General features: G+C 36.2%; 1 protein-coding gene across 2 annotated transcripts in view; it reads right to left on the bottom strand.

The window, feature by feature from the left end:
• The window catches only part of STYX (serine/threonine/tyrosine interacting protein), a 33903-nt gene that overhangs the window by 5522 nt on the left and 911 nt on the right, over positions 1-27470 (bottom strand). Inside the window, exons 2-10 of one of the 2 annotated variants that reach the window (XM_046647164.1) lie at positions 15768-15800; positions 14286-14339; positions 9315-9412; positions 7565-7625; positions 7054-7090; positions 6580-6619; positions 6439-6489; positions 4393-4465; positions 661-754 (exon numbers count right to left, since the gene is read on the bottom strand). In XM_046647164.1, the coding sequence (XP_046503120.1) occupies positions 661-754; positions 4393-4465; positions 6439-6489; positions 6580-6619; positions 7054-7090; positions 7565-7625; positions 9315-9412; positions 14286-14339; positions 15768-15800 (541 nt within the window). The remainder of the gene's footprint in view (positions 1-660; positions 755-4392; positions 4466-6438; positions 6490-6579; positions 6620-7053; positions 7091-7564; positions 7626-9314; positions 9413-14285; positions 14340-15767; positions 15801-27470) is intronic. The other variant, XM_046647165.1, reaches the window with a different exon arrangement.

The following is a 27470-nucleotide window of genomic DNA, read 5'->3' as shown; positions in this document are numbered from 1 at the left end:
ATGAACCAGGGGAGAGAAAAATCAGAAAGTAAAAATTCTATGAGTGGTCTCATAAAGTTAAAAAAAAAAAAAAAAGGAAACAAACAAGGGTAGCAAGGTCTTGGAGAAGGAAGGTAAAAGTTAAAAGATTTGAGAGCATTCTTGGATCATTACTTTGAAAATGGGGGAGGGGCACTCTGAAATAGGGAAGGGAGGGAGGGAGAAAGGATTGAAATATTGATGGCAAGAGAAAAACTGAAGTAGCTCACATTAGTCACCTTAATTGGAAACATGCTTTCTTTCATCTATCAACCACCTTTTGTTTTTAATAAGATCACTTTAAGTGTATTTAGGGCCACTTCTCCAGACCCCTCTCATTAGTTTAATCTTTGTAACACCTGAAGACTTCAAACTAAACCAAGCAGAGATGTGATCTTCCAACCAGCATATTCTAATTAACTAAGTACAGTAGTGTACACACAAGCTCAATATAATACACATTTATTCATTATAAAATGAAATTCTGAAATGATCTTTTTTTAATTCACAGTCTACCCAAAGTTTTCTAAACAATTTAAATTGTTCAATGTAACTTGTAATGAGCAAAAGATGCTTCATCTTTTCTATCTTACATACCATCATCTTTCTCCCCAACTTTCTCCAAGATGAAAAAGTCCTTACCTGTGGTACCAGAATTAACAGATAATGACCTTTCTATCTGGAGTGGTGACATCATCTGTATTGTTAATTTTGCTAGGTAGATGGCTTCATATTCCTAAAAAAGATTTTATTTAACTTGAATATACATTTAAATTCTTGGATACCCAAACAGTGATTAATGTGTACATTATTGGTTTTCTTTGTTTATACTGAAAAATCTGGTGCCATATTGTTGTAAGAGAAATGCAGGCGTAATATGCCTATCTCATAATTTCACATTTACTGATGAGACGTAAATCAAGTAAGGCTAATAGCCTGCACTAGGGCATCACACACTGAACAGCCAGTCAGTATGTGTTCTCTGCTACTGGGCCATTAGCTGTATGATCTCTGACTTCATCTCTTAAAACACACACACACAAACACACACATACACACGCACACCTCAATAAACCCAAACTGGCAATCTCATAAAATGATTGTAAAAATAAAATGAAATAAAGTTCAGTAACAATAAAATGCTACATAGTTGTAAAGTATTTTAAACTTCAGATTACTATAAGGCATTTAATGGATTCAAGTATATATTTGTTTTTTTAATTCCTTAAAATGATAGTTCTTTACTTCTAGTCAAAAATGAAGAAATAGGAAGCCAGCCCTGCTGAGTAGTTAAAGTTCCATGCGCTCTGCTCTGGCGGCTCGGGTCCGGTTTCCAGTCACGGAACCAGACCAACTCGTCTGTCAGGAGCCATGCTGTGGTGGCGGCTCACACAGAAGAACTAGAAGGACTTTAAACTAGAATATACAACTGTGTTCTGGGGTGGGGGGGAGAGGAAGATTGGCAACAGACTTTAGCTCAGGGCAAATCTTTCTACTCAGGCAAGTGAAACAAAAGAAAAAATTAACAAATGGGACTACATCAGACTAAAAATGGGCAGAGGATAGGAACAGATATTTTTCCAAAGAAGATATACGGATGGTCAACAGGCACATGAAAAGATGTTCAACATCACTAAATGCAAATCAAAACCACAATGAGATATCACCTTACATCTATCAGAATAGCTCTAATCACCAAGACAAAAAATAACAAATGTTGGAGAGGATATGGAGAAAAGGGAACCCTCATACACTGCTGATGAGAATGAAAACTGGTGCAGCCACTACACAAGACAATATGGAGATTTCTCAAAAATTAAAAACAGAAATACCCTATGATCCAGCCATCCCACTACTGGGTATTTATCCAAAGAACCTGAAATCAACAATTCAAACAGATTTATGCACCCCCTATGTTCACTGCAGCATTATTCACAATAGCCAAGATGTGGAAGCAACCCAAACGTCCTCCTACAGATAAATGGATAAAGAAGATGTGGTATGTATATACAATGGAATACTACTCAGCCATAAAAATGGACAAAATCATCCCATTTGCAACAACATGGATGGATCTTGAGGGTATCATATTAAGTGAAATAAGCTAGACAGAGAAAGACAAATACTGCATGATTTCACACATGGATAAAGAGAAGAAATTAGTGGTTACCAGAGGTGAAAAGGGGAAAGGGGACCATTATGCTGATGATAAAAATTAGATTACTGGTGGTGAGCATGTTACAGTCTATACAGAAACTTATAAATAATAACGTACACTTGAAATTACACAGTGTTATAAACCATTATGACCTCAATAAAATAATTTAAAAGAAAAAAGAGGAAGGTAAGTCATTCTTCTGATACAATGAACATCTAATGAGAAAGAAGTAAAAAAAATAAGGACAGTGGCAAAATTATAATGATTTCAAGATGAGATGAACGGCTAAGAAAATCAACTGGAAATTTTTTTAGAATCAAGAAGAGTTTAAAAAGGTTGCAAACTGAAACACTAATAAAAATCAGTAGCTTTCCTACGCAGAAATAATTAATTAGAAAACAATTTCATTCACAATGGGAACAAAATACCTAAGAATAAATTTCATAAGAAATTTATATATTCTTTACAAAGAAAACTAAAACACTAAAGGACATAGAAGTTGAATAAATAGAATGTACTCTTAGAGAAGATGACTAAAAATTTAAAGGTGTCAGTTCTTTCTGAACTGTGAATGTAGAGATATTATTACTAAAAATGACTACAGGACTCCTTCCAGTAAAGTTAACAACAAAAAACAAATGTAAGAACTTGCCAGAAGAATTCTAGAAAGAACATCAATGAGGGGAACTTGAACCATACCATAAATTATACAATATTATAGTATTTAAAATTGTTTGATACAGGTGGAACAATAAAAGAGATCAATGGAACAGAATACAAAGTCCAGAAATAGACCCAACTACAGATCAGAATTTTGTATATTTAATAAAAATTGCATTTCAAATCAGTTGGCTAAAGATAAATTTCCTTAACATAGAAAGTGTTCTTACAAACCAATGAGAAAAAAGAACAGTAATCTAATTAAAAATGGGCAAACCCATAAGGAGCTGCCACTTTTACTACCATGAGTTTGGCTACTGGTATTGTATTAGGGTGTGGGGAAACAGGTATTCCTTGTTTCTTGGCGGTATAAATTTACGTTATTTCAGCCCTTTTAGACGCAATTTGGCAACATCAAATTTCAAATGCCTTCTGATCCAGCAATTCCAATTTGATCAATTATCTTATAAGTATAGTCACATATGTTAAAAAAAGATGTACCTACCAAAATATTCTTTCCAATACTGTTTATAATCATGAAAGGCTAGAAACAATCTAAAGGTCCATGTATAAGAAACTGGTCATATAAAATTGTGATACACATATGTACATACATATATATATAAATACTATGCAGGTACAACTATATATGCTGTTTTAGAATGATCTTCAAGATATACTATTAAGGAGACTTTTTATTGTATTCTCCTTAGGCATCGTTGAATTTTAATTATTTTAACCATGGGTATATACTACTTTTTCAAATACAAAAATCAGTTTAAAAAGAGAATGTTTTTACACAACAGGGTTAAAAGGCAAAGAAACTTATAAATTATAGCAGTTTTGTGTTCTGTAATATAATTATAAAGGAGAAAAAGAAAACATTTTACATAAACAAGCTTTAGTCAGAGCTACCACCATTTCTCTTTTAAATGAATGAAGTAAAAACTAAAAGTAAATTAAAAATAACAATGAAGTACAATTGAAAGTTTAGTAACTGAGGCAACCCATTTTGTGATGCTCTTGATGTGTCAACATGAGACTTGCTCCTGCATAACTGGACAGTTACCCAGAACACATTCTACAACCTATGGTTTTCCGTCTTGGAGAATATTAAATAAACTAGTCTGATCACATAATTAACAAGTTTATCTTACTCTCTTTTTTAGTGTATCTTCCAGGTACCAACAAAACTTGAAACAACATGGAAAAGATAAAGCATGTAAAATAGAAAAAGCTGTGATATGTAGTATATTCAGAATCAAAACTCTCTTATGCTTTGGGTGTATGATCAAAATAGAGAAAAAACTGAAGAAATTTCTAACATCAATTCTTTTACCTTAGATTTAAACAATGTGCCTTTATTCTTTTTTTTCTTGGTAATGGCAGCTTTTAAGAAAATACATTGAAATAGAGATATAAATTTGAATAAAAAGTCAAATTGGATTATGGCAATTTTTTAAGTATTTACAAAGTAAAAACACAAATTACACAGACATAAGATTTTAACTATCCTATTTTCTGACTGCCATAAAGAGGAAAAAGAGAAAAGTTACCTGAAGTTGATGGACAAATCCAGCATTAGGATTAATACAAAATCTTCTTTCTTGAACATAAGCAAATGCATCTCTGAAAACAGAAAAAAAACCCAAAGCAATGGTATTATCTCATGAGCTAATCTCAATTTTTTCAGAATTTACCTAAAATAGGAACTTATCTAAAAATTTACCTAAAATAGGAAATCATAATCATACAGCTTATATGACAGAGGGGTAATAAGCTATAGTGGAAAAATCGACAGCATGATGAGACTAAATATCACAATCCCTCTGCTTACCAGCTCTCAACTTTTCTAAGCCTTTTATCATCTGAAAATTGGGAATTATTAATAATTCCTACCTTGGAGGGCTATTGTGAAGATGGGGGAAAGTAAGTGTAAAGCACCTTGTACGGCATCTGTAACACAGTACATGCTCAAAATACTAGCACTGGTTAAACAAGGGGAAGTATATCTCCTTCTTTGTGCTGTTATGAGGCTTAAATGAGATAAAAGTGCCTAGAATAGTACCCAATAAATGGAAGTATTTTCATTATTAATTTTTTTGAAGATTGGCACCTGAGCTAACATCTGTTGCCAATCTTCTTTTTTTTTCTTCTTTTCTCCCCAAAGCCCCCAGTACATAGTTGTATACTCTAGTTGTGAGTGCCTCTGGTTGTGCTATGTAGGATGCCGCCTCAGCCTGGCCTGATGAGCGGTGCCACGTCCACACCCAGGATCCGAAACAGTGAGACCCTAGGCAGCTGAAGCGGAGTGCGTGAACTTAACCACTCGGCCACAGGGCAGCCCCCAATGTTATTACTGCCAAGACACGAAATAATAAAGAGAATATATAAAACATAAAGTCTACCCAGCATTAATCTTTTTCAATTAAATAAACAAAGCATTTGTATTCAAATAATATTCCTTTAAGAATTGATACTTTTAAGCAAACTTTTCCATTATAATTTAAACATAAAGGATACCAAAAAAACTAAACAAAAATTTCAATGTCTACTATGTGTCAGGCATGTGGATCTAATGCCAAACATAGCTCAAATGGAGAGAGCAATGAGGAACATGGTATAAGAATGGAAAGGTTGATGGGGGTATGCCATGCAAAGTTTTATTGGTCATGTTAACAGCTATTAAGGATCAGAAACCTTTAAGATCTTTTTAGGGTAGGGTGATATCTGATTGCATTTATCTTTTGAAAAAGAGATCACTCCAACTGTAGTATGGAGAACAGAACAAACTGGAGAAGGAAAAAATGCATGAGACCTCCTAAGAAGGTTACTACTGGAAGAGTTCAAGGGAGACATGATTGGAGCTTGGATAACGGGGATTAAATGATGATGAAGAGAAAAATAAAAGAGACAGACTCAAGGTATATTTTACAACATAAACCAGATAGGATTTGGTAATGGATCAGTTTGGGAGATATGGGGAGTAAAAGAGAAGGAGGTGTCAATGATTACAACAAGATTTCTAACTTGGACAATGAGACACACTAAGAAAGGAAACACTATACTGGGTAGGTTTCTGTTTTGTTTCGAGGTGAGAAGCTCATGAGCCCCCTTTCTCTCTTTTATTTGTGCAGTATGCTTGGGAAAGGTGATTCTGGATAATCACTGAATTGTGAATAGAAGCAAAACAATTTCTAGGTAATTTTTCATTCAACTACAATGAAAGGAAAACAATAAATTAGCCTTTTATACAAGGCAAGCCATAACATCTGTGTCTAAGAGTTTTAAACTTACATTAATCAATTTCCTAGTAGTAAGTATGTAGTTTTCCATGGCTTATTCCAACTATAACTACCTTGGCTTCTTAAAAAAACAAGAGTAGCTCCATAAAACCACAAAATATTAGCCTAAGCAGATGTATACAAGGTAGACAAGCTGCAAAAGTTAAGAGACTAATCATGGGAGGTAAGGGTCTGGTTAATCAACCATGATTAGATGGCAAAATCAGGAGAATATTAACTTCAAACTCCCAAACTGTCTCCATTAACTTATTTTAATGAGAATTTAAACTGTCGCTAGGTTTCAGAGTACTTTCTTACCTGTACTTCATTCCAAATGTTTCCATAATGTATGCAATAACAAAGGCAGCACTGAAGAGGGGAAAAAATTTTAGAAAAAAACAGAAAATACAACTCATTAATTAAATGCTAGAGAAAGAAAGATTATCTCTTAATTCATACCTCCTGGAGATCCCTGCATTTCCATGGACAAGAACCTTTCCTGAAAAACAAGAAACAGTTATTCTGATAGAAAAATATCTGATTCAGCAGCTAAAAGATATGGAAACTATGTATCATACCATAGTAAAATAAATCTTTTCTTAAACATTTTATATTTTACACATACCACTTGCATATTTATTAATTTCCAAATCTTTACAATTTATTTATACTAACTGTAGAAAGTACAGCAGACTTTTAGGTTAAAGAGATTTAAAACTGACCCAGAATTTGAAAATAGTTCTATAGGGGTATTTAAGAAAGTCTATCCAAGTGAAACAAGAAGTCAGGAAAATGCAAATTTGAGAATACCCTATTATATATAATCACAACTTGCATATCCTGCATTTAAGATAAATGTTAAGTAAAAAAATTAACTATAACAAATAATCTCCTAAAAATAAATATTAGCTAAGTAAAGGAAGTATTATTTACCTCCAGTTTGTAAGCTCCCATCAATAAATTCTTTAGTCTGAAGGCAAAAAGACAATGTGTTATAATAAAACATGTAGATTAACACAAGCATAAAAATATATATACAGTGAAATAAAATATACTGAAAATAATCTGCTAATTATAAATTTAAAATTAATTTAAAATTATTAAAAATTTATTAAAATCAAAAAGAATAAAAATTACCTTAATTAAAGAATTTCCAAAATGCCACAAATGCAACTATAGTTAATAAGTTAAAAAAATTAAACAGGAACTAAAATTTAATTTGAATTTAATAAATTCAAAGTATGATTTCTCAAACATTTGGAGATCATAAAAAGGTTTTAAAAATAATAAATTTTCTTTAAAATATAATCCCACAATTTTCAGTCATAACAAAGTAAAAGTACTATAGGAGGGAATTATGTTTTGTTATCATTAACTTTCAGAACCACAATTAAGAGGTCAAATCATAAATAAATTTTGAATGATATTAAATATTGATACTTACCATGGGGAAAAAACGTATTATATTTTCAACTGGATTATCTGCAATATCCAACACTAAATATCTGAAAATAGAACATTCTGTGATAAGTACACTTTCAGGTAAAACTCTATGTATGAGAAACTTGAAAATTTCTTGGCAACCACGAAAAGAATGCAAAACAACTTTCAAAGTACCATATTCCCAAGAACGCGGTCATAGATTTTACATTGTTTGAAGGCAAGGCATTTAAAGCCTTAAATAACATGTTAACACTTCTCTGATATTTTAATATAAAAAAAACTATCTGGTTAAAATAGAACAACCACAAGCAGGAAGAAATTTTCCTCTAGATCAGAATGGACCTAGAAAATAAAGACAGTGCCTGTATTCCTTATTGTTATTCTTCTATTTCTACCAACTTCCCTAGGACCAGAAGATTCCTCTCCGAGTGGTCTTGTGACCCCCTCCTCACAACCCTACAGAGGAAAATTCAGAGGAAGCCCCAAGTCTGAGAGAGAACAAGCTAACCAAAATAAAAGCCATAAGTCAAACATTCATTGTCTGAACTAACCTTCAGGAGTAAAAAAAAGAGCCAAGAGACCATCTGTCCTGGAATTTTACACTTTGGAAAACATTTAAAATAAGGCATTATTAATATGCTAGGCTTATTTAATCTGGTGAAAAACTTCTATTTCCAACCTATCCAAGACTACCTGTCTACTAACACAACTATAGGTAAAGTTATGAAAAAGTTATAAAATTAATTTTTAAAGTCAAGATTGCTTTAAGAATTACAGTACTTTAATGATTATTTAGGTGGTAACAACTTCAATAAATTCAGGGCTTATCACAAAGAAGTTGAAGCTCAGGATCCAAGGATAACCCAACGTAAAAACTGTAAGGATTCTGACAACAACTGCACCCTAAAGTGGAATGTAAACTGATACAACTCACTGGAGGGCAATTTGCAACAACTATTAAAATTTTCAATACTCACATTCTTTGATCCAGCAATTCTACTTCTACAAATTTATCCTATTGATGTATTCACATATGAATTAACATGGATACTTGCTATGTTAGCAAAAATCTGGAAACAATCTAAATGTCCAAAAATAGGAGATGGGTTAAATTTTAGTATAGTCATACAATGGATTACTGTGCAGCTTAAAAAGAATAATGCAGGGAATGGCCCAGTGGCACAGTGGTCAAGTTTGTGCACTCCGCTTTGGTGGCCCGAGATCACAGGCGCAGACTTAGGCACTGCTTATCAAGCCATGCTGTGGAGGTATCCCACATATAACATAGAAGAGGATGGGCACAGATGTTAGCTCAGGGCCAATCTTCCTCAGCAAAAAGAGGAAGATTGGTGGCGGATGTTAGCTCAGGGCTAATCGTCCTCAAAAAGAAAAAAAAAAGAAGAATGCAGCTTTCTAATTCTAAGTAATGCTATAAAGCAATCTCCCCAAAAATATAAAGCCAGTGTACAAAATAAAAGTTTATGTGTAGGAACATGCTTGTCAACGTAATATAATTCTGGAAGAAGTAACAGTGGATGCCTCTAGGGAGAAGACAGGAATAGGGAAACCGACTTTTCAGTATACATTCTTTTGAAACTTTAGCATTCTGCATTATGTGCGTGAATTACTTATTTAAAATGTCTTAAAGGAAATTCATCTTTTAAATGATGTACTATAAGATTCAACTTGAAATAAAAACTACATTACGTTTGCTACTCTTAGTTCTCCTAAATCACAGCAATGATTCTTACCTAAATAATTGTTGAAAGTTTGGTTTAATGAAGTTTGCTTCAATATTTTGTCTTATGCATATTATATGGGTTATTCCATGTTTCTGTAGTATAGGTAGCTATAAAAAAAAGGGGGAATGGAGGAGAGAGAAATAGTTTAAAATATAAAACATCACTTACCATAACACAGATGTTTGAAAATACGCAGGACTCAACATTAGAATTAATATAGCCATATCTGAAGCTTAAGTACAGGAAATTAAAGCTAATTTTATATTAATATACCTGAAGTGATCAGCAAGATATTTCAATGATTCAAGATTAATACATTACATGTCCTCAAAAAACTAAGCATTATTTTACATCTGTAATTTTAGAGCCTGATGGGATAAGGTAATTGACTTGGCAAACATATTATATAGTGGTGAAAGGCATGGGCTTTGGAGTCATGAGAGCCCAAGCTCTATATCCCAGCTCTGCTCATGACCTGAGCTCTCTCTATTGTTTAGTTTTCTCATGTGAAAATGGGGAAAACACTACCTAGTTACTGAGTGGTTGTGAGAATTATATAAAATAATACAGTAGCCCCCACTTATCCATGGTTTCACTCTCTGGAGTTTCAGTTACCCAAAGCCAACCATGGTCCAAAATATTAAATGGAAAATTACAGAAATAAACAATTCATAAGTTTTAAATCACATGCCATTCTGAGTGGCGTGATGAAATCTCAAGCCACGCTACTCCATCCTCCCCAGGACATGAATCATTCCTTAGTCTAGCGTTTCCAGCTGTATACACTACCACCTGTTAGTCACTTAGTAGCCATCTGAGTTACTGGATTGACTGTCATGGTATCACAGTGCTTGTGTTCAAATTACTCTTATTTTACCTAATACAGGCACACCTCGGAGTACTGTGGATTGGGTTCCAGATCACCCCCAATAAAGCGAATATCGCAATATAGTGAGTCACATGAGTTTTTTGGTTTCCCAGTGCATATAAATTTGTTTACCCTATACTGTAGTCTTATTAAGTGTGGAAAAGCATTATGCCTAAAAAACCAACATATACACTTTAATTAAAAAGTACTTTATTGCTAAAAAATTCTAACCATTATGTGAGCCTTCAACAAGTGGCAATCTTTTTGCTGGTGGAGGGTCTTGTAAAAAACACATTATCTACAAAGCACAATAAAATGAGGTATACCTGTTAATGGCCCCAAAGTGCAAGAGCAGTGATGCTGGCAATTTAGATATGCCAAAGAGACGCCGGAAAATGTTTCCTTGAGGGGCTGACCCTGTGGCGTAGCGGTTGGGTTCATGTGCTCTGCTTCAGCGGCCTGGGATTCGCTGGTTCGGATCCCGGGCGCAGATCTACGCACCCCTTATCAAGCCATGCTGTGGCAGGCATCCCACATATAAAGTGGAGGAAGGTGGGCACGGATGTTAGCTCAGGGTCAATCTTCCTCAAAAAAAAAACAAAGTTTCCTTGAAGTGAAAAGGTGAAAGTTCTTGACTTAATAAGAAAAAAATTGTATGCTGAGGTTGCTAAGATCTACAGTAACTTTTATTACAGTATACTGCTTATCACTGTTTTATTAAGTTATTGTTACTCTTTTACTGTGCCTAATTTATAAATTAAATTTTATCATATGTATGTATAGGAAAAAACATAGTATATACAGAGTTCGGTACTACCCATGGTTTCAGGTATCCACTGGGTGGTCTTGGAACCTATACCCTCAGGATAAGGAGGGATTACTGTATATCTAAGGTGTTTGGTATAGTGCCTGAGGCACATGGCAAGTGTTTAGTAAATGGTAGTTACATATATTGACTACAATCTTTATTCCTTAGATGGGACTACTAAGACATAAACAACTGTTCAACATCACTGACCTAGTTAACAGCAGTACCAGAACCCAAGTCGCTAAACTACTCCCTGCCTCTCCCAGTACACTTCTTCTACTACAAGCCAGAATTAATTTACACAATTCACAGAATCTAATTATCCTTTCATGGTTTGAAATTCCCCTAAAGTTAAAACTGGCAACTCCAGGGGCTGGCCCAGAGGCCAAGTGGTTAAATTCATGTGCTCCGCTTTGGCGGCCCACGGTTTCGCTGGTTTGGATCCTGGGCATGGACATGGCACCACTCATCAGGCCATGCTGAGACGGCATCCCACGTGCCACAACCAGAGGGACCCACAACTAGAATATACAACTATGTACTGGGGGGCTTTGGCGAGAAGAATAAAACAAAACAAAAAAACTGGCAACTCCAAATGATATCTTATTATATTCTGTGGTGCTTTTCGGTTCTATATTTAAAGCAATTTAACATGACAACTCTAGAAATTATCAAACAAATTTTTATTTGCAAGTGATTATAGGTTTCAGTGAATTTACAGATGACATGTTATTTTAGTAGTTAGAATGTAAACTCCATGAGAACAAGGATTTTATTTGTTCCCTGATTCATATTAAGTACGTGTAACAGTGTCTGGAGCATTGTAGGTGTTCAATAAATGAATGAACAACTCATGGTGGCAAGAGGAAGCAGAATTAATAATCTTGAGTTTACGATATTTTCAGCTCATAATCCTATGTTTAATTCTCACTTTATGCATTAAATAGTCCAGAATAGTAATACTAATAATTCATGAGAGAAGTCATTGAATAATTCATATTCGTTATAGACTGAATGCTTGTGCCCTCTCCCCCACAAATTCCTGTGTTGAAGCCCTAACCTCCAAGGTGATGGCATCAGGAAGATGGGCCTTCAGGAGGCAATCAGATAGATTTAGATGAGGTCAGGAGGGTGGAGCCCCCATGACAGAATTAGTGCCCTTACTAGGGAGGAAGAGACATCATTCCTCTCTCCACCAGGTGAGGACACAGCAAGAAGGCAGCAGTCTGCAAGCCAGGAAGAGGGCCCTCACGGAAACCTAACCACGCTGGCACCCTGCTCTCAGACTTCCCTGTTTCCAGAACTGTGGGAAATAAATATCTGCTGTTGAAGCCATCCAGTCTGTGGTATTTTATTTTAGCAGCCTGATCTAAGAAAAATATGGTTTTCCAAAGTTTTAAATGTTAATTTTTGCAGCAAATTTTCCTATGTCTGGCATAGAGTAGAGTTCAATTATCTTTGTATTTCCTGAGTACATCTTGAGTTAGGGGAAGGGAGGTAAGCATTTGGAAGGATTAATAATTAATCAATGTTCCATATTCACATTTATCAAACCTCCAAAACGAATTCAACATTCAATCCTCTGTTTACATTTGATCTATGATATACAAAGAAGTTTTCATATCTACTTTATTAATGTGAGAAACTACAAGATGACTTAAGTAATTATGGATAAAAATCTATTTTAATCATCTTTGAAGGCACATTAGACTATTACTAAGTAAAAATGAACCTTAATAAAATAGAACCCAAATGTTAATTACAAACAGAATATTTTTTAATTTTCAATATAAAGCAAATTATGACCTTATCTCATACCTACAAACAATAGAAAAATGTTACAAAAAGAAAGTTTACTAGTTATAAAAAGCCTAAATTTGTCCCTTTTATTAAAACTGTATTTGAATGTAATAAAAGATAGGCTTAACTAAATGAGTCTTAGAAAAGGAATTTATTCCCCAAAGTTTCTTTATCTGCATTACTATTATTTGTTGTTGTTGATACATATTTTTGGATGATGGTACAAAAAGAAATATGAGCTGTACTATGGTGACTCAGGGAGGGAAATGATCAAATTTTGCCATAGAAGCTTTTCCTCAGTCTAATAAGACTATGGGGATATTGAGGAGGAAGAGGTTTTAAGGAGACAGATCTGTAAACAAATACTTATAATTTAATGTGACAAACATTTATAAAGTGCAGTGGGAATACAAAAAACAAATAATTTAAAACCATCTTCAAGGCCCGTATTTTGTAAAGACTACATTATTTGGGCAATAACTTGCTTATGTTTATCTTTACAAAGTCAGTCATAGTTAAGTATAGCTATCAACCCTATCCTTTCCTTGGATTTTTTTTTTTTTTTAAACCAACACCTCACCTCTCCAACTAGCGGTAATGCCATGAAAATGACTAGGATTACTCTTAAGCCTCAAAAAGCCTTCCAGTTTCAAAAGGAACTACTCTGAAAAACTCCCAATCACGTAAAATTCATAAATATATCAAATTATATGATGAAAGTTTAAAATTCTACAGTTTTTACAAAAAATATAAGTAGATATCATACACAACAATATTGACTTCTAAATAGGCAGGTATTGGGGAAAACATTTGTGATACAAAGTTTCACATTAGAATTCAAAGAGAATTAGTAGCACTGTCCTAATTCATAGGGCTGAATCCTCTAAGAAATGGCAGCAACATTGCTACAGATATTAAAATGAGATTTACCCTTTCAACTGTGTAACTGAAGAAATCCATGTCAGTTTGACTACACAGGACACCTACATACACATATAGTGCAATACTTTATAACCTGGAGCACCCAGACCTCTAACGTCTGGAAAAACAGAAATAAGATTTGAGTCACTTCAATGAAAACACACACGTGTGCATGCACACACTCTTACCCTTGATAAGGAAAGGTTAACTAAAAGGTTAAATATCCTTATTTTGGGCTTTAATTGTATCTCATACTGTTCAGAAGGTATGATTAGCAATTACAGATGTTTAATATTTTAGAGGGTAAATAAATTACTAAATAAAGGTCAATTATTTGGTAAATTTTTCAAACACATGTATTTTGTGAGAAAAATAATAACTCATCTGCGTTTCGTGGTGAAACACCTGAGAATCACTTGTCCAGTAAAATGTGCAAAGAGCTTAGGTACTCCAGAGTGACAATAACTGTTACCATGCAATATTTGTGGATCTTCTCTCAAACAAAACTATTACTAATAAAAAAATTTACTCCAAAAAAGTTGGTTAATAAAATCTCTTGATGAACCTAACCTAAAGTTCATACCTTGCTTTTCATAGCAGAAGAATATGGGCCTAAAAACAATCCAGGTAAAATTTCCTAGAAAAAAAATATTGAGATATTTACCATCAGCAATTTAAATCTACACAAAATATGTACCATATAAGCGAATCTGTGGAGTGTTTTCATAGTTGTGATAATTTGCTAATAAGCTTGTTATTTAGGGAGCATTTTCTAGCCACATTGAGCAGAAATGCAGATGTGCTAATATAGACATATCAAATGAGACATTCTGCGTTTAAATACAGTTCCGAGAAGTCAGATATTTGAACTTCCACAATGCATTTTATAACCGGTTTGGGTAAAATTAGGACAATGTATTGCTGTCTTTTGGATTAACAAAACATCTCTAATCTTACTTCTATTCTCTGCTATGGTCTAGAAGCAGGCATAAAGAAAATTATCCCTTTGGAATTACACGAAACCTTATTCAACCAAATCAAAAGGAGCACCAGCTACAACAAGATTAGAACTGTTACCTATGGTTAATAATAGAAGTAAAGTATTACTGCAAATTTAAAAAAAGACGAATATCAAATGTTAACCTACTGAAAGAGTTTGAACTGTATGGACAAATACCTTCCTAATAATGAATTAAAACTTATTCTATATGAATTCAATATAGAAAGCTTTCAGTCAGGCTATATCATGCCCTAGACACTAACAGAGTATAATTCTGTAGTTCTGTTCTACGAGACATCATAATTCTTTGTGTATAGGTCTGATTTCTCCAACCAGTTTCTTATGGGCAGAAATTACATTTTATTCATCTTTGCATTCCCCACAGGTCACCAAGAAAGTGCCTCTAAGGTACTCACGTATTTTTTAAAAGTAAATTTTCACTAAGAGAAAAAGGAAATATTTTTAGAAGTCAAGGTTCCCCAGGAATAGGAGACACTGCTTGATCCTGAGGCTAGCAGAGCTGACTGTAAATGGTAAGAAATGCAAAAGAAAAATGAACTGTTATGAGGGCTAGCTACCACTTTAATTCATTCCATACAGGCACGGAGTATTCAACTCAGTCTGCTGGAGGACTTCACTATGAGAGTTGACTGGAAATTAGACACAAAGATGAACAATTATTCAACAGGGTGATTTCCCTTTATGGTCAACTTTCCTGAACTTATATAAACCAGACAAACACAAAAAGCAAAGTGCTTTCAAAAGGGTAAAAATACTGTACCTGTACTCAATTTTTCAGATGAGGAAAAAGAAAGTGACTCATTAAGCACAATCAGATATTACTATGTCCATGGTTCTAATCGAAGGAAGAAAGGCAACAACTCATTTCCCATCTTTTTAAGATCCATCATTAACCTTAAATATGTAATTATTTAAAATACTTAGTGATGAACCTACAGATCATGAGTCAACAGGTCTCAAATCTTTTGTGAAATTAGGTTAAATTATTTAATAATGATAATAATAATATGGGCTTGCTTGAATAAACAAAAAAGATTGTCATACCTGCATCTCTCGTCTCATCGGGTAGGTCCACTCCTTAGAAATGGAAGGAAAACACAAGAATAAAAGTAAATAGCATTATGAAAAATGTCGCCCAATTAAAGGTTAAAGATGGGACGTACAAGTGTGGATTTTTAAAAAATACATTATACTTTAAGAATATTCCATAAAAACAGCAGATTCAATTGGCTTCACAAACACCTGAAAATTTAAGAGACAGAAAACAATGATTAAGGTATTCTTTAAATAACTGGACTTCCAAAATTATGATTATGTTACTTCATACAATGGCTGGAATAGCTCATTAATTCTAAGACTAAATATTCCAGACGTTTCTCCCAAAAACTGATCCTCTAAATCAGAGACGTCAAAAAGACTTTTTGTTGTCTATGTCAACTCTAATCAACTGGCAGCAGATAGCTAAAACACTGTGGAGAAAGACTCAGGAAGAAGAGTGCTGTGATCAACAAGCAATACTTGCAAGCAACGAAAGAAGAATGTTATGTGATAGTTATTTGCCATCCCTAATCTAAACTGCCAGATGCTTATCAAACAACCTTTTCCATCTCTTACTTGAGTGTAAGACTGTCTAGTTTAATTCCTTTGAAGATACATTTCAAAGTACAGAGTTTATTCTGTCTTTGGAATGCAGACCAAGACAAAAAAGCTGGAAACTAATAGAAAATGCCAATGGCAAAAGAGAGAAAATATTTTAAAAGTTAGGAAAAGACAAAAGCAGTTACCGTGAATTAATATGAAGAATCAAATATAGTATAGATAGTCTTCATTTGTAAATGCATTACATTGCAAAAATTTCTAACTTGGTTGCTTAAAATTCAGAATTATAAATAGTAATCAGGTTTCTAAAGTTAAAACTGGAGGGCCAGCCCCATGGCCAAATGGTTGAGTTCGCACGCTCCGCTTCAGTGGCCCAGGGTTTCGCTGGTTCGGATCCCGGGCACCGACACAGCACTGTTCATCAGGCCACTCTGAGGCAGCGTCCCACACAGCACAACCAGAATATATAACTACATAGTGTGGGGCTTTGGGGAGAAGAAGGAAAAAAAAAAGAAGAAGATTGGCAATAGTTCTTAGCTCAGGTCCCAATCTTTAAAAAAAAAAAAAACTGGAAAAGTTTTTTTTAAAACCTTTTATTTTGAAATAATTTTAGGATTACAGAAAAGTTGTAAAAATACTACAACGAATTCCCTTTACCCTTCACCCAGCTTCCCCAAGTCAGAAAAATATTTTTAACACATACAGTAGAAATACTATATATCTGTAATAGAAAGACAGAATAATAATCCTGCAATGACAGTCGGCAGTTTTTAATAAAGAAGAGAAACAAAATATTTTGTTTTTAATCCTGAAAATTGGTCTCGGCAATGTAGCAGAAGTAGACTATAAACCCTGAGAAACCATCAACATAATAAAGGTTAAAGAATATTTTAAAAAATATCTTTAAATGCACAGCTGAACCAACAAGAGAGTGAGGGAAATCCCCAAATAGATAAACACACACAAACACAAGAAAGCACAAACCCAGAAGGGTTACTGAGTTCTGAAACAGAGTGTCCTGAGAGGATCTGCTGATTTTCATGGCCTCATATTTCTTTCTGTTCTTGTAAAATGGTGGTGTAAGGGGGCCAGCCCAGTGGTGTAGTGGTTAAGTTCACACCTCTGCTTTGGCAGCCCGGGGTTCACGGGTTTAGATCCAGGGTACAGACCTACATAACACTCATCAAGCCATGCTGTGGTGGCATCCCACATACATAAGTAGAGGAAGACTGGTACAGATGCTAGCTCAGGGCCACTCTTCCTCAAGCAAAAAGAGGAAGCTTGGCTACAGATGTTAGTTAGCTCAGGGCCACTCTTCTCCACCAAAAAGAAAAAAAAAAAGGGAGGCATAAAAGAACATACAATGAGGCAGTAAATGCCCAAATCTCAATGTACAGCTCAACGAATTTTTACAAACATATATACCGACATAATCACCACCTACAACAAGATTTCCATCATCCCAGAAAGTTCCCTCACTCCTTTTCTCAGTCAATACCTCCACTCTTCAGAGGTGACCAACCAGTGACTTGTACCACTACAGATTACTTATACCTGTTCTTGAACTTCATATAAATGGGACCATACAGAAGTACAATTTTATGTCTGGCTTCTTTCACTCAACCTAATGTCTGTGAGAGTCATCCATGCTGTTGTATACGTTGGTCATGTGTTCCTTTTTACTGCTGTCCAGTAGACCACTGTATAAATATTCCAGAATTTACTCATTCTCCTGTTGGTGGAGATCTAAGCAGCTTCCAGGTTTTGGCAATTATGAATAAAGACACTATGAGATTCTTCTATATGCCCTTTGGTGGACATACGCATTCACTTCTCTGGGATAAATACATAGCGATGGAATTGCTAGATCAGAGGGTAGGCCTATATTTGGTTTTACTAGATACTGCCAAAAGTTTTCCATAACCAATTTACATACCCACCACTAACGTATGGGAGTTCTAGTTGTTCCCCACCATGGCCTTATTTTAAATGGCACTGTACATGTGAGACATAAGACAAAGCCTAGGACCTGTTCAAAGTGGGAAGTCAGATCAAGACCAAAAAGTTGGGACCCCAAAAGGCAACACCGTCAGTGAAAGATAAACTAGGGAGGAAAAAAAAAACAAAACCCTCACCTAATTCCGACAGAAATGAGTACTCTTGCCTTTCTTTAGCTCTGAATACAAGGTTGGTGGTAGTGGTGGGGTGGTGTCTTCCTAACCACAATCTGGCCTTCACTCACGTTTGGTATTAGAATTCAATTATCTTTGTGAGGCCAAGCGAAAATTCAATGTCAAGTGGTCCTGGGTAGATAAGTGTCCGTGGGTTCCTGGGAGAAGCAAATACATTTTCTCTCTGGAGGAACAGACCCTAAACCTAGATCAGAAATAACTGACATAGATAAGTTCCAATGAGCTCACAATAAAAAATCAATTAAAAAAAAGAGGAAATGAGCCACCATGAAAAGCAGATCCAAGTGACTCACATTAACTAAGACTGCAGATAGTACAATGAAAAATATAACACATTTAACAAATTTAAAGAAATAGAGTATCAAAAGTATGACCACAGATTAAGAAACTGATTTTTAAGAGAGCCAAAAGGAATATGTAGAAATGAAAAAGTGCAATTAAAATTAAAAACCAGTGGATAGGCTAAACAGAAGAAAGGACAGGGGGGCCGGCCTGGTGGGGCAGCAGTTAAGTTCACACGTTCCACTTCACGGTGGCCTGGGGTTTGCCGGTTCAGATCCCGGGTGCAGACATGGCACCACTTGGCAAAAGCCATGCTGTTGTAGGCGTCCCACGTATAAAGCAGAGGAAGATGGGCATGGATGTGAGCTCAGGGTCAGTCTTCCTCAGCAAAAAGAGGAGGACTGGCAGTAGTTAGCTCAGGGCTAATCTTCCTCAAAAAAAAAAAGAAGAAGAAGAAAGGTCAGAGATAAAGAGAGAATTTGTGAACTGGAAAACAGAACTGAAGAAATGATCTAGGGAGCAGGCCTGGTGGCACAGTGGTTAAGTGTGCATGTTCTGCTTCAGCAGCCCAGGGTTCACTGGTTCGGACCCCGGGTGCAGACATGGCACCGCTTGGCAAGCCATGCTGTGGTAGGCATCCCATATATAAAGTGGAAGAAGATGGGCGCGGATGTTAGCTCAGGGCCAGTCTTCCTCAGCAAAAAGAGGAGGATTGGCAGCAGATGTTAGCTTAGGGCAAATCTTCCTCAAAAAAAAAAAAAGGGAAATGACCTAAATTTGGAGTTGGAAAATACAAGCAGTTAATAGACATACAAGATAGAATTAATAGGCTAACACCCATAGAATCTAAGTTCCAGAAGGGGGAAGAGATAATATTGCACAAGATGTTAATGAGAATTTTCCAAAACTGGTTAAAAACAGAACACCTCAGAAATAGGCAGCCCAATAAATCTCAAGCAGGATAAGGGAAAGAAATGCACAGGTAAACACTGAAACAACAGCACATCAAACACAAAGAGAAGAACTTCTTTTTCCAGACTGAAAGCAAATAGAAGAATGGAAAAGAATAGAGTGCAGAAAACTCACACATATGCAGTCAATTAACTTTCTGGAAAGACACCAAGGCAATTCAGTGGAGAAAGAAAGGTCAACAAGTGGTGCTGGAACAATTGGAGAAATGTCTGGAAAATAAAATGAATCTTGATCCTGATACCACACCCCCCGTGCCTGCCCCCACACAAACGTCTTGTCTGTCTTCACTGCTCTATCTACTTCCAATTCTTGATGACGCTGCCTGGCACACAGTAGACCCTCAACAGTTGCTTGTTGAATGAACAAAAAAACCTACGTGTACACATAAACATAAATGCAGAAATGACAAAACTTCTACAAGAAAACACAGGAGAGTATCTCTGCAACCTTGGGAAAAGCAAAGATGTCTTAGAGGGCACAGAAGGTACTCAGTGTAAAGGAAAATAATCTTATAAATAAGACTTCATGAAAATTAAAAACTGCTCAATGAAATATACTGCTAAGAAAATGTAAAAAGCCACAAACTGAAAGAAAATATTTGTAATACATATATCCAACAAAAGACTTGTATCCAAAATACATAACATCAGCAAAGCGACAACTTAGTTTTTAAAATAGGCAAAGAACTGAACAGACATGCCAACATGGAAGATACATAAATGGCCAACAGCACATGAAAAGGTGCTCAACATCATTAGTCAAAAGGGAAATTCAAATTAAAACCACTACATATCTCACTTCTAGGATTTATCAAAGAGAAATGAAAATATATGTCTACAAAAAGACTTGCACCGGAATATGTAAAGCATCTTTATTCATCATAACCCTAAATAAAATGTCCAACCATAGTATATTCACACACTGAAAAAGTACTCAGCAATAAAAAAGAATCAACTACTCAAACATCACAATATAGATGAATTTCACATATATTATGCTCAGTAAAAGAAGCCATAAACAAGAGTCCATTTTGCATGATTCCATTTACATGAAGTCCAAGAACAGATAAAACTAAACTATGGTTACAGAAATCATCCTACTTGTTGCCTATTGTGGGTGGGGCAGGGACTGCCTGGAAAGGGATGAGATAACTTTCTCCGCTGATAGAAATGGTCTGTATCTTGAAAGGAGTAGTAGTTACACTGCTATACATATTTATCAAAACTCACTGAATGGCACACTTTGTGTATTATGCTCTATGTAAATTTTACCTCTATTAAAAAAAGAGAGAGCATCCAGACAAAAAAGGCAGATTACATACAAAGCAAAGACAATTAGATTGACCCTGACTCCTGAACTGCAAGAGTAGAAGCCAGAAGACAGAGCAATAACACATTCAAAGTGGTGAAATAAATAATTGTTAATCTAGAATATATGCTCAGAAAATCATCTTTCAAGAACCAGAGTGAAATAAAGACAATTCCATAAAAACAAAAACAGAGAGTTTATTACCAGCAGACTCTTACTAAAGGAACTTCTAAAAGATGTTTTTTGAAGAAAAGGTACTATTTGTCTCTATTTTAATTTCTATTAGGCACAGAAATCCTAAGTAACTTGACTTCAAGTCCAAGTAGTTTGTCTCCAGAGTCTATTCTCTTACTCATGACACTATAGTAAGAGAAACATATGGCAAATATATAGTTATATAATATTTTTAATTTTTTAATGTTTTTTTCTTTTTTTTTTTTTGAGGAAGATTAGCCCTGAGCTAACCACTGCCAATCCTCCTCTTTTTGCTGAGGAAGACTGGCCCTGAGCTAACATCCGTGCCCATCTTCCTCTACTTTATATGTGGGACCTCTACCACAGCATGGCTTGCCAAGCGGTGCCATGTCCGTACCTGGGATCTGAACTGGCGAACCCCGGGCCGCCGACACGGAACATGCGAACTTAACCACTGTGCCACCAGGCCAGTCCCTATATAGTTATATTTAAACAAATATTGACTTCGTAAAATAATAATCATGATTAATTTACAAGGATTAACAGAATAGAAATGAAGTATATAACTTCCAAAGCAGTAGATGGGGAGATGTAATCAAATTGTAAAAACTAAATGTTCACCTGCTCCTTTAATTTACCAGTATGTTACAACCTTTTTTGAGTGAGTGAGGAAGATTGGCCCTGAGTTAACATCTGTTGCCAATCTTCCTCTTTTTGCTTGAGGAAGACTGTTGCTGAGCTAACATCTGTGCCCATCTTCCCCTGTTTTATGTGGGATGCCACCACAGCGTGGCCTGATGAGTGGTCTAGGTCCAAGCCCGGGGTCCAAACCTGCAAACCCTGGGCCGCCAAAACAAAGCATGCGAACTTAACCACCATGCCACTGGGTTGGCACCTGTTATAACCTTTTTATAACTGAAAAGTTTTTAAAGAACTGAGACCAAAGACTGTCATTTTAGCCATGCTACCTCAACGTTGAGCATAATGTGTGCCAGGGAATAAGCACACAATAGATGTGCATTTCGGAGATCCATGGCACTAGATTCTATGGATCTTTTTCTTTTTCTTGTCTTTCTTTTTTTTAAAAAAGCCTCTCTGGTACTCTAACAGCCAGCTTTATCTTCTTGAAGCAACTTGTCAGAGCTGTGAGAAAGAAGAAAAGCGATTAAAGAAATGTGTACTTTTGAGTTAACCTAAAATGAAATCTCTACATCGTGCATGATAAAGGAAGAAAAATGGGAATATATATAGGAAAATGGTGTACATATATTCCAGGGAATACTTGGCAATATGCCAGAAGGCACTCACCACCACAGGATAAACATGTGCTTCTTTCTGGAATATCAATTTTACCAAAAGACTTATTTTTGGAGAAAAAAAATATTTTCATTGGCCACTAATTTAAGGTATTCTCATATTAGAACAAACATGAACATATGGGACAGAATGCAAAATTTACCTGAATTTTTAAATGAAACAAGAGGCTTCAAAGAAATTTTGAACTTCCCATAAGGTTGTAGGCAATAGAACATGTATGCTGTATTTATATAAGAAAGATATTATGGGAGGAAAAAGTAAGTTGTATAGTACAGAAAATGAAAAATTATACCTATTCACAGGACAGATAAGTATACAGCCTACTTTAGTGAGTATCACACTTGCTGTAATAAGCATGGATCCTTTGAAACTTAGAAAACTCTCGCAGAAAATTGTATTTGGAACTATTCCTGGTGCTAGCATCAGATCCCCAGCTCAAGAATCTACCCTCTCTGTTTACCTAGCCCTGATTACCACCTATGGAACAAATCTTAAACCTGCCTTGGGGGCCCGGCACCATGGCCGAGTGGTTAAGTTCGCGCACTCTGCTTTGGTGGCCCAGGGTTTCGTGGTTCGGATCCTGGCTATGGACATGGCACTACTCGTCAGGCCAACGCTGAGGTGGCGTCCCACATAGCACAACCAGAAGGACCTATAACTAAAATATACAACTATTTACTGGGGGGCTTTGTGAAGAAGAAAAAAAAGAAAAGACGACTGGCAACAGATGTTAGTTCATGTGCCAATCCTAAAAAAAATAAAACCTCTTTGTCTACCAATTCTGTTAACGCCTTTGGCAGACGAAGATTTTAAAAATCATTCATGCTCACAGTCTTGCTCTGCCAGACATTCATCTGCCTGAACATGTCCCTAATAACCAAGGGTTGCCTCTATCACACACAGTCTGAATCGCAGCCTGCCCACGCTGCTCCTAAAATCCATCACTTTAGAAATGGTAGTATTAATAGGGCAGACTCCCAACAAAACTGCCAACTGATCTATTGTGAGTTACTACTGTAGTTAATTAGTAGAATTAATTTCCCAAACTTTGATGATTAGCCAAGCAGTCCAACTATATTTTTCAAACCAAAGCAAGCCAGCTAAGCCAAAAAAACCCTTAATTGTGAAACACACCATGCTTCTGATAGAAATTAATTCACAAGTGAAAATCCTACAATCATCAACATGAGCTAGAAGGTATCACATATTAAAACATCTTTCAGGCTCTCTGCTTTCTTCTCATACAAATACAAAGTCACATGATCTATAAAATTGTGCTTAAGGGATAGGAAAAGTGTTATAAAAATGGTCAAAGACCAATACATAAATAAATGCACTAAAGGATATAAGCTGCAACCATCAGATAAAACAAAAACCCAATTCTTATCATCAGATAGATCAGGTGGGTTGAAACACAGAACGTTTAGAATACCAAAATAGATTACAAATTTTACATAGGTCGGGGGAGCAGTTCAGGAAAAAAAATCAGAATACTGTTGCTGAGCTGGACATTTCACAAAACAGAAAATTAGTACTATAGTTCTCTCCTCCAAAAAAAGGCAGTCCTCCAGAATAAGCCCTTTCCTTTAGTTCCCATCCCTAGCTCCAGCTTTGCTTAAACCAAATGACCAACGGAGATTTCACTCTAAAAATGAGTAGGTTGGGAAGATATGGAGAGGCAGAGAGGCATTCAAGTAAGATGACTCTAAATCAGTTATTCTTAAACTTGGCTGCCTCAGCCCAATTAAATCAAAATAGGTGATGGTGGGTCCCCCAGTATGGTTATTTAAAAGCTCCTTGGGTGATTCTACTCTATAGTCAGGTTAAAAAGCACCATTCTAAATTTAAAGGAGCTAAGAGAGGGATCCCCAGTCTGAGATATTAAGCAATTCCTATTTTGATTCTGTATTATAGGAATCAAAATAAGAAAAATGGAAAGGGTAATATTTAAGTCGTCAAACTACAATTGAAATAAATATTTCACTATCTAAAAAGAAGATAAAACATTAATTTTTGAACTATAAAAATAATAGCCCTAACTATGCAACTAATTTGTTTAAAAATTGGTATTGCAAGAAGTTTTTTCTCTTCCTCACATCTAAAAAACTACCGTAATCTTGCCACAAGTAAGACTCTCCTATCAAAACTAATCAAGATTTTTCCATTAATTCAACATTCATTAAGCTTATGGTATATACCAGACACTGTGAAGTCAAAGACACAGCGGCAAATAAAATAGGGACTTATTGGGTGACTAAGCTTCCTTATGAAACTTTCAGTCTACCATGGAAAATAGCCACTGACCACAATTATAAGTATGATAACTGTTAAAAAGGTGGGTATAAAAGTACCAAGTGCTACAGAGGCTAATAAACCTGGGGGACTGAACTAGTCTGACGGGTGGGTAGACAGGCAGGAGGAGCTGGCAAAACCTGGGAAACCCTCTCTGAAGAAATGACGCCTAAAGTGAGGTTTAACCCAAGAGCAAGTAGTTAATTAGGTGGGAGCAAAGGGAATGCTGGCAGCCATGGCAGGGGAAAAGAGCAAATGCAATACCCTTGAGGTATGGGGAAAGAGTAAAGCATTTCAAGGACTGAGAGAAGATGAGTATGGTGAGGGCGTACCGAGAAGGGAGCAAAGGGAAGAGCAGCTCATAACGGGGTTGGAAAGGTAGGCAGATGCAAGATCACACCTTGCAGATGATATTAAGGATTTGAACTCCATCTTCAAAGCAATGGGAAATCACAGCAACGTTTTAAAAAGGAGTGACAAACTTTCTGCAAAATGATCTAAACACAGCTCAATTTTTGCTAGAACTGTCCTATACAGAAAAGCCTGACCAGCATGTCTTTCAAGAAACTTGGAAGTATTCTTATAGAGGTGATAGGATCATCAAGCTATCATAAAAGCATTCATCAAAATCTCTCTACCTGAATTCCATTTTTATTAAAATATAAGCAAGATTTGGATTGTAATTTAGCTTTCCACGTAGTGCTTCCTATGTGGAAGAGACTGTGCTGGCTGGTCATGTTACCGTAACTACATAAGACCATTTGACACTTTACATATCTCACTGAAAACTGGAAAATTAACATTCTGTTTTATTAGTCAGTTTATCATAACTCTAAGTCCTATTTAATGGTTACTCACAGTTCTGTCTACCCAGAAAGCACCCTGCATCTGTTGTGGAAATGCTCCTATGGTTTTGGTGGGAGGGCTCCCATGACAAACTTCACTCCCCTAGCCAAGAAGTGGGTATAAGACTGGGCCCCTCATTGTATTCAGCCCTTCAAGGCCGATCCAAAGGGTGGGCATATGACTTAAGTTGGGCCAATCCTCTAGATTTTAAACACTGAAGCTTAGAAAAAGGCACCTTTATTCCTCACTGTTCAAGCTCTGTAAGAGTACGAGCTCGGGGCAGCTGATGGCCAAACTCCATCCCTGCAGAGAAGCCCCAGAAAAAGAAGAGACCCTGAGACAAAGTAGAGGCAAGCACAGATGAGAGGCAGAGGCAGTTCTGATGCATTCCAACACTGTCTAGTCAAGTCCCTGAGACCGGCTGCACCCCTACCTTTCTGGATTTAGTTACCTTTCTTTGTGCTTAAGCTAGTCTGACTTGGTTTTTGCTACTTGCAACCAAAAGAGAACACTCAATGCCATGAAATAAGGAACGAATTGGCTTTCAGTAGATAATATCTGCATCGTTATCTACTAGGCTTTATGCGTTACTTCTGTCTCACACAGGAAAGAACAAAGCTATATTCGCAGTAGGATTTTATAATTTTTGTAGGGATAAGACATGTTATATACACAATAAAAAATTAAATGCGAAGTCTTGCAAACATTTTAAACTAGGGCAGGGAATAAACGAGGCGTGTTAAAAAGAACAACGTATTGGGAATCAGGAGCCCACGGTCCTCACTGTGCTACTGTGTCACCTTGGCATCTCACTTTTTCTCACTAAGCTACAATTTCTTCACCTGAAAACCGGGAATGCTCTACATTATTTCTAAAGTTGCTTCCAGTACTGAAATTACTGAATCATTTTGAGAATATAAAAGCATATCCCATTCACATAATTCCATATTAAACAAAGAAAAAGTGTAAACTCATTTTTTAACTAAGCTAAATTCGACTTTTCTTTCCTACTTAAGTGTCTACTCTTAAAACACGAAATTCTCAAGGATTACTACCTCAAGGAAAAGATCCCTCCAAACAAGAAACTGCACCCTTAGTGAAGATATTCAATAGAATGAATATCTGGTATAAATTGAATGGTCTCTTAAAAATTGAGCTCTATTTTTCCAGTTACTTTTAAGCTGTTTAAAACTAGAAATTTCAGATTTCTTTCCCTTGATCCTATTAAGGCTGAGTATCCTTGTCCTATTACTAATTTCGTCTTCAGAAAATTCTAACTTAACAGCCTGCAATACCATAAACTATTTTGCACTAGTAACAGATAGGAAAAACCTCACTGCAAACGTTAGGCAGGGAAGAAGTACGAAGGAGCCCGAATTAGAAATCAGGACACCGAGTTATAACGCATTTTATTCTAAATATTAACTTCGCTCCAAAGGGCGAGTTTCCTGATTGAAGTTTTCAGATTCAAACCAACTAGCTTTATGACATTTTATTCGGCGGGCCAGTTTTGCGTCAACAACCGGAGAAGACAAGACGAAACCAACCGCTCCGGGAAACTTTTCCCAGGCGCGCGGCCCACGGTCCGCCCCGGAGCGACTCGCACGCGGCCGCGCCCCGGCCGCCGACGCCACCGCAGGCCCCGGCCGAGCGCGGCCCCGGCGCCGCCTCCGCTGGGCCGAGCGCCGCCCGGCTCCGCAGGCGAGGACCGCGCCTCCCGCGGGTTCGGCGGAAGGGCGTTGGG

The sequence above is a fragment of the Equus quagga genome, chromosome 20 (assembly GCF_021613505.1).
Source record: "Equus quagga isolate Etosha38 chromosome 20, UCLA_HA_Equagga_1.0, whole genome shotgun sequence".
NCBI lineage: Eukaryota > Metazoa > Chordata > Mammalia > Perissodactyla > Equidae > Equus > Equus quagga.
The sequence above is the reverse complement of the archived record's forward strand: the minus strand, read 5'-3'. Positions and strand labels throughout refer to the sequence as shown.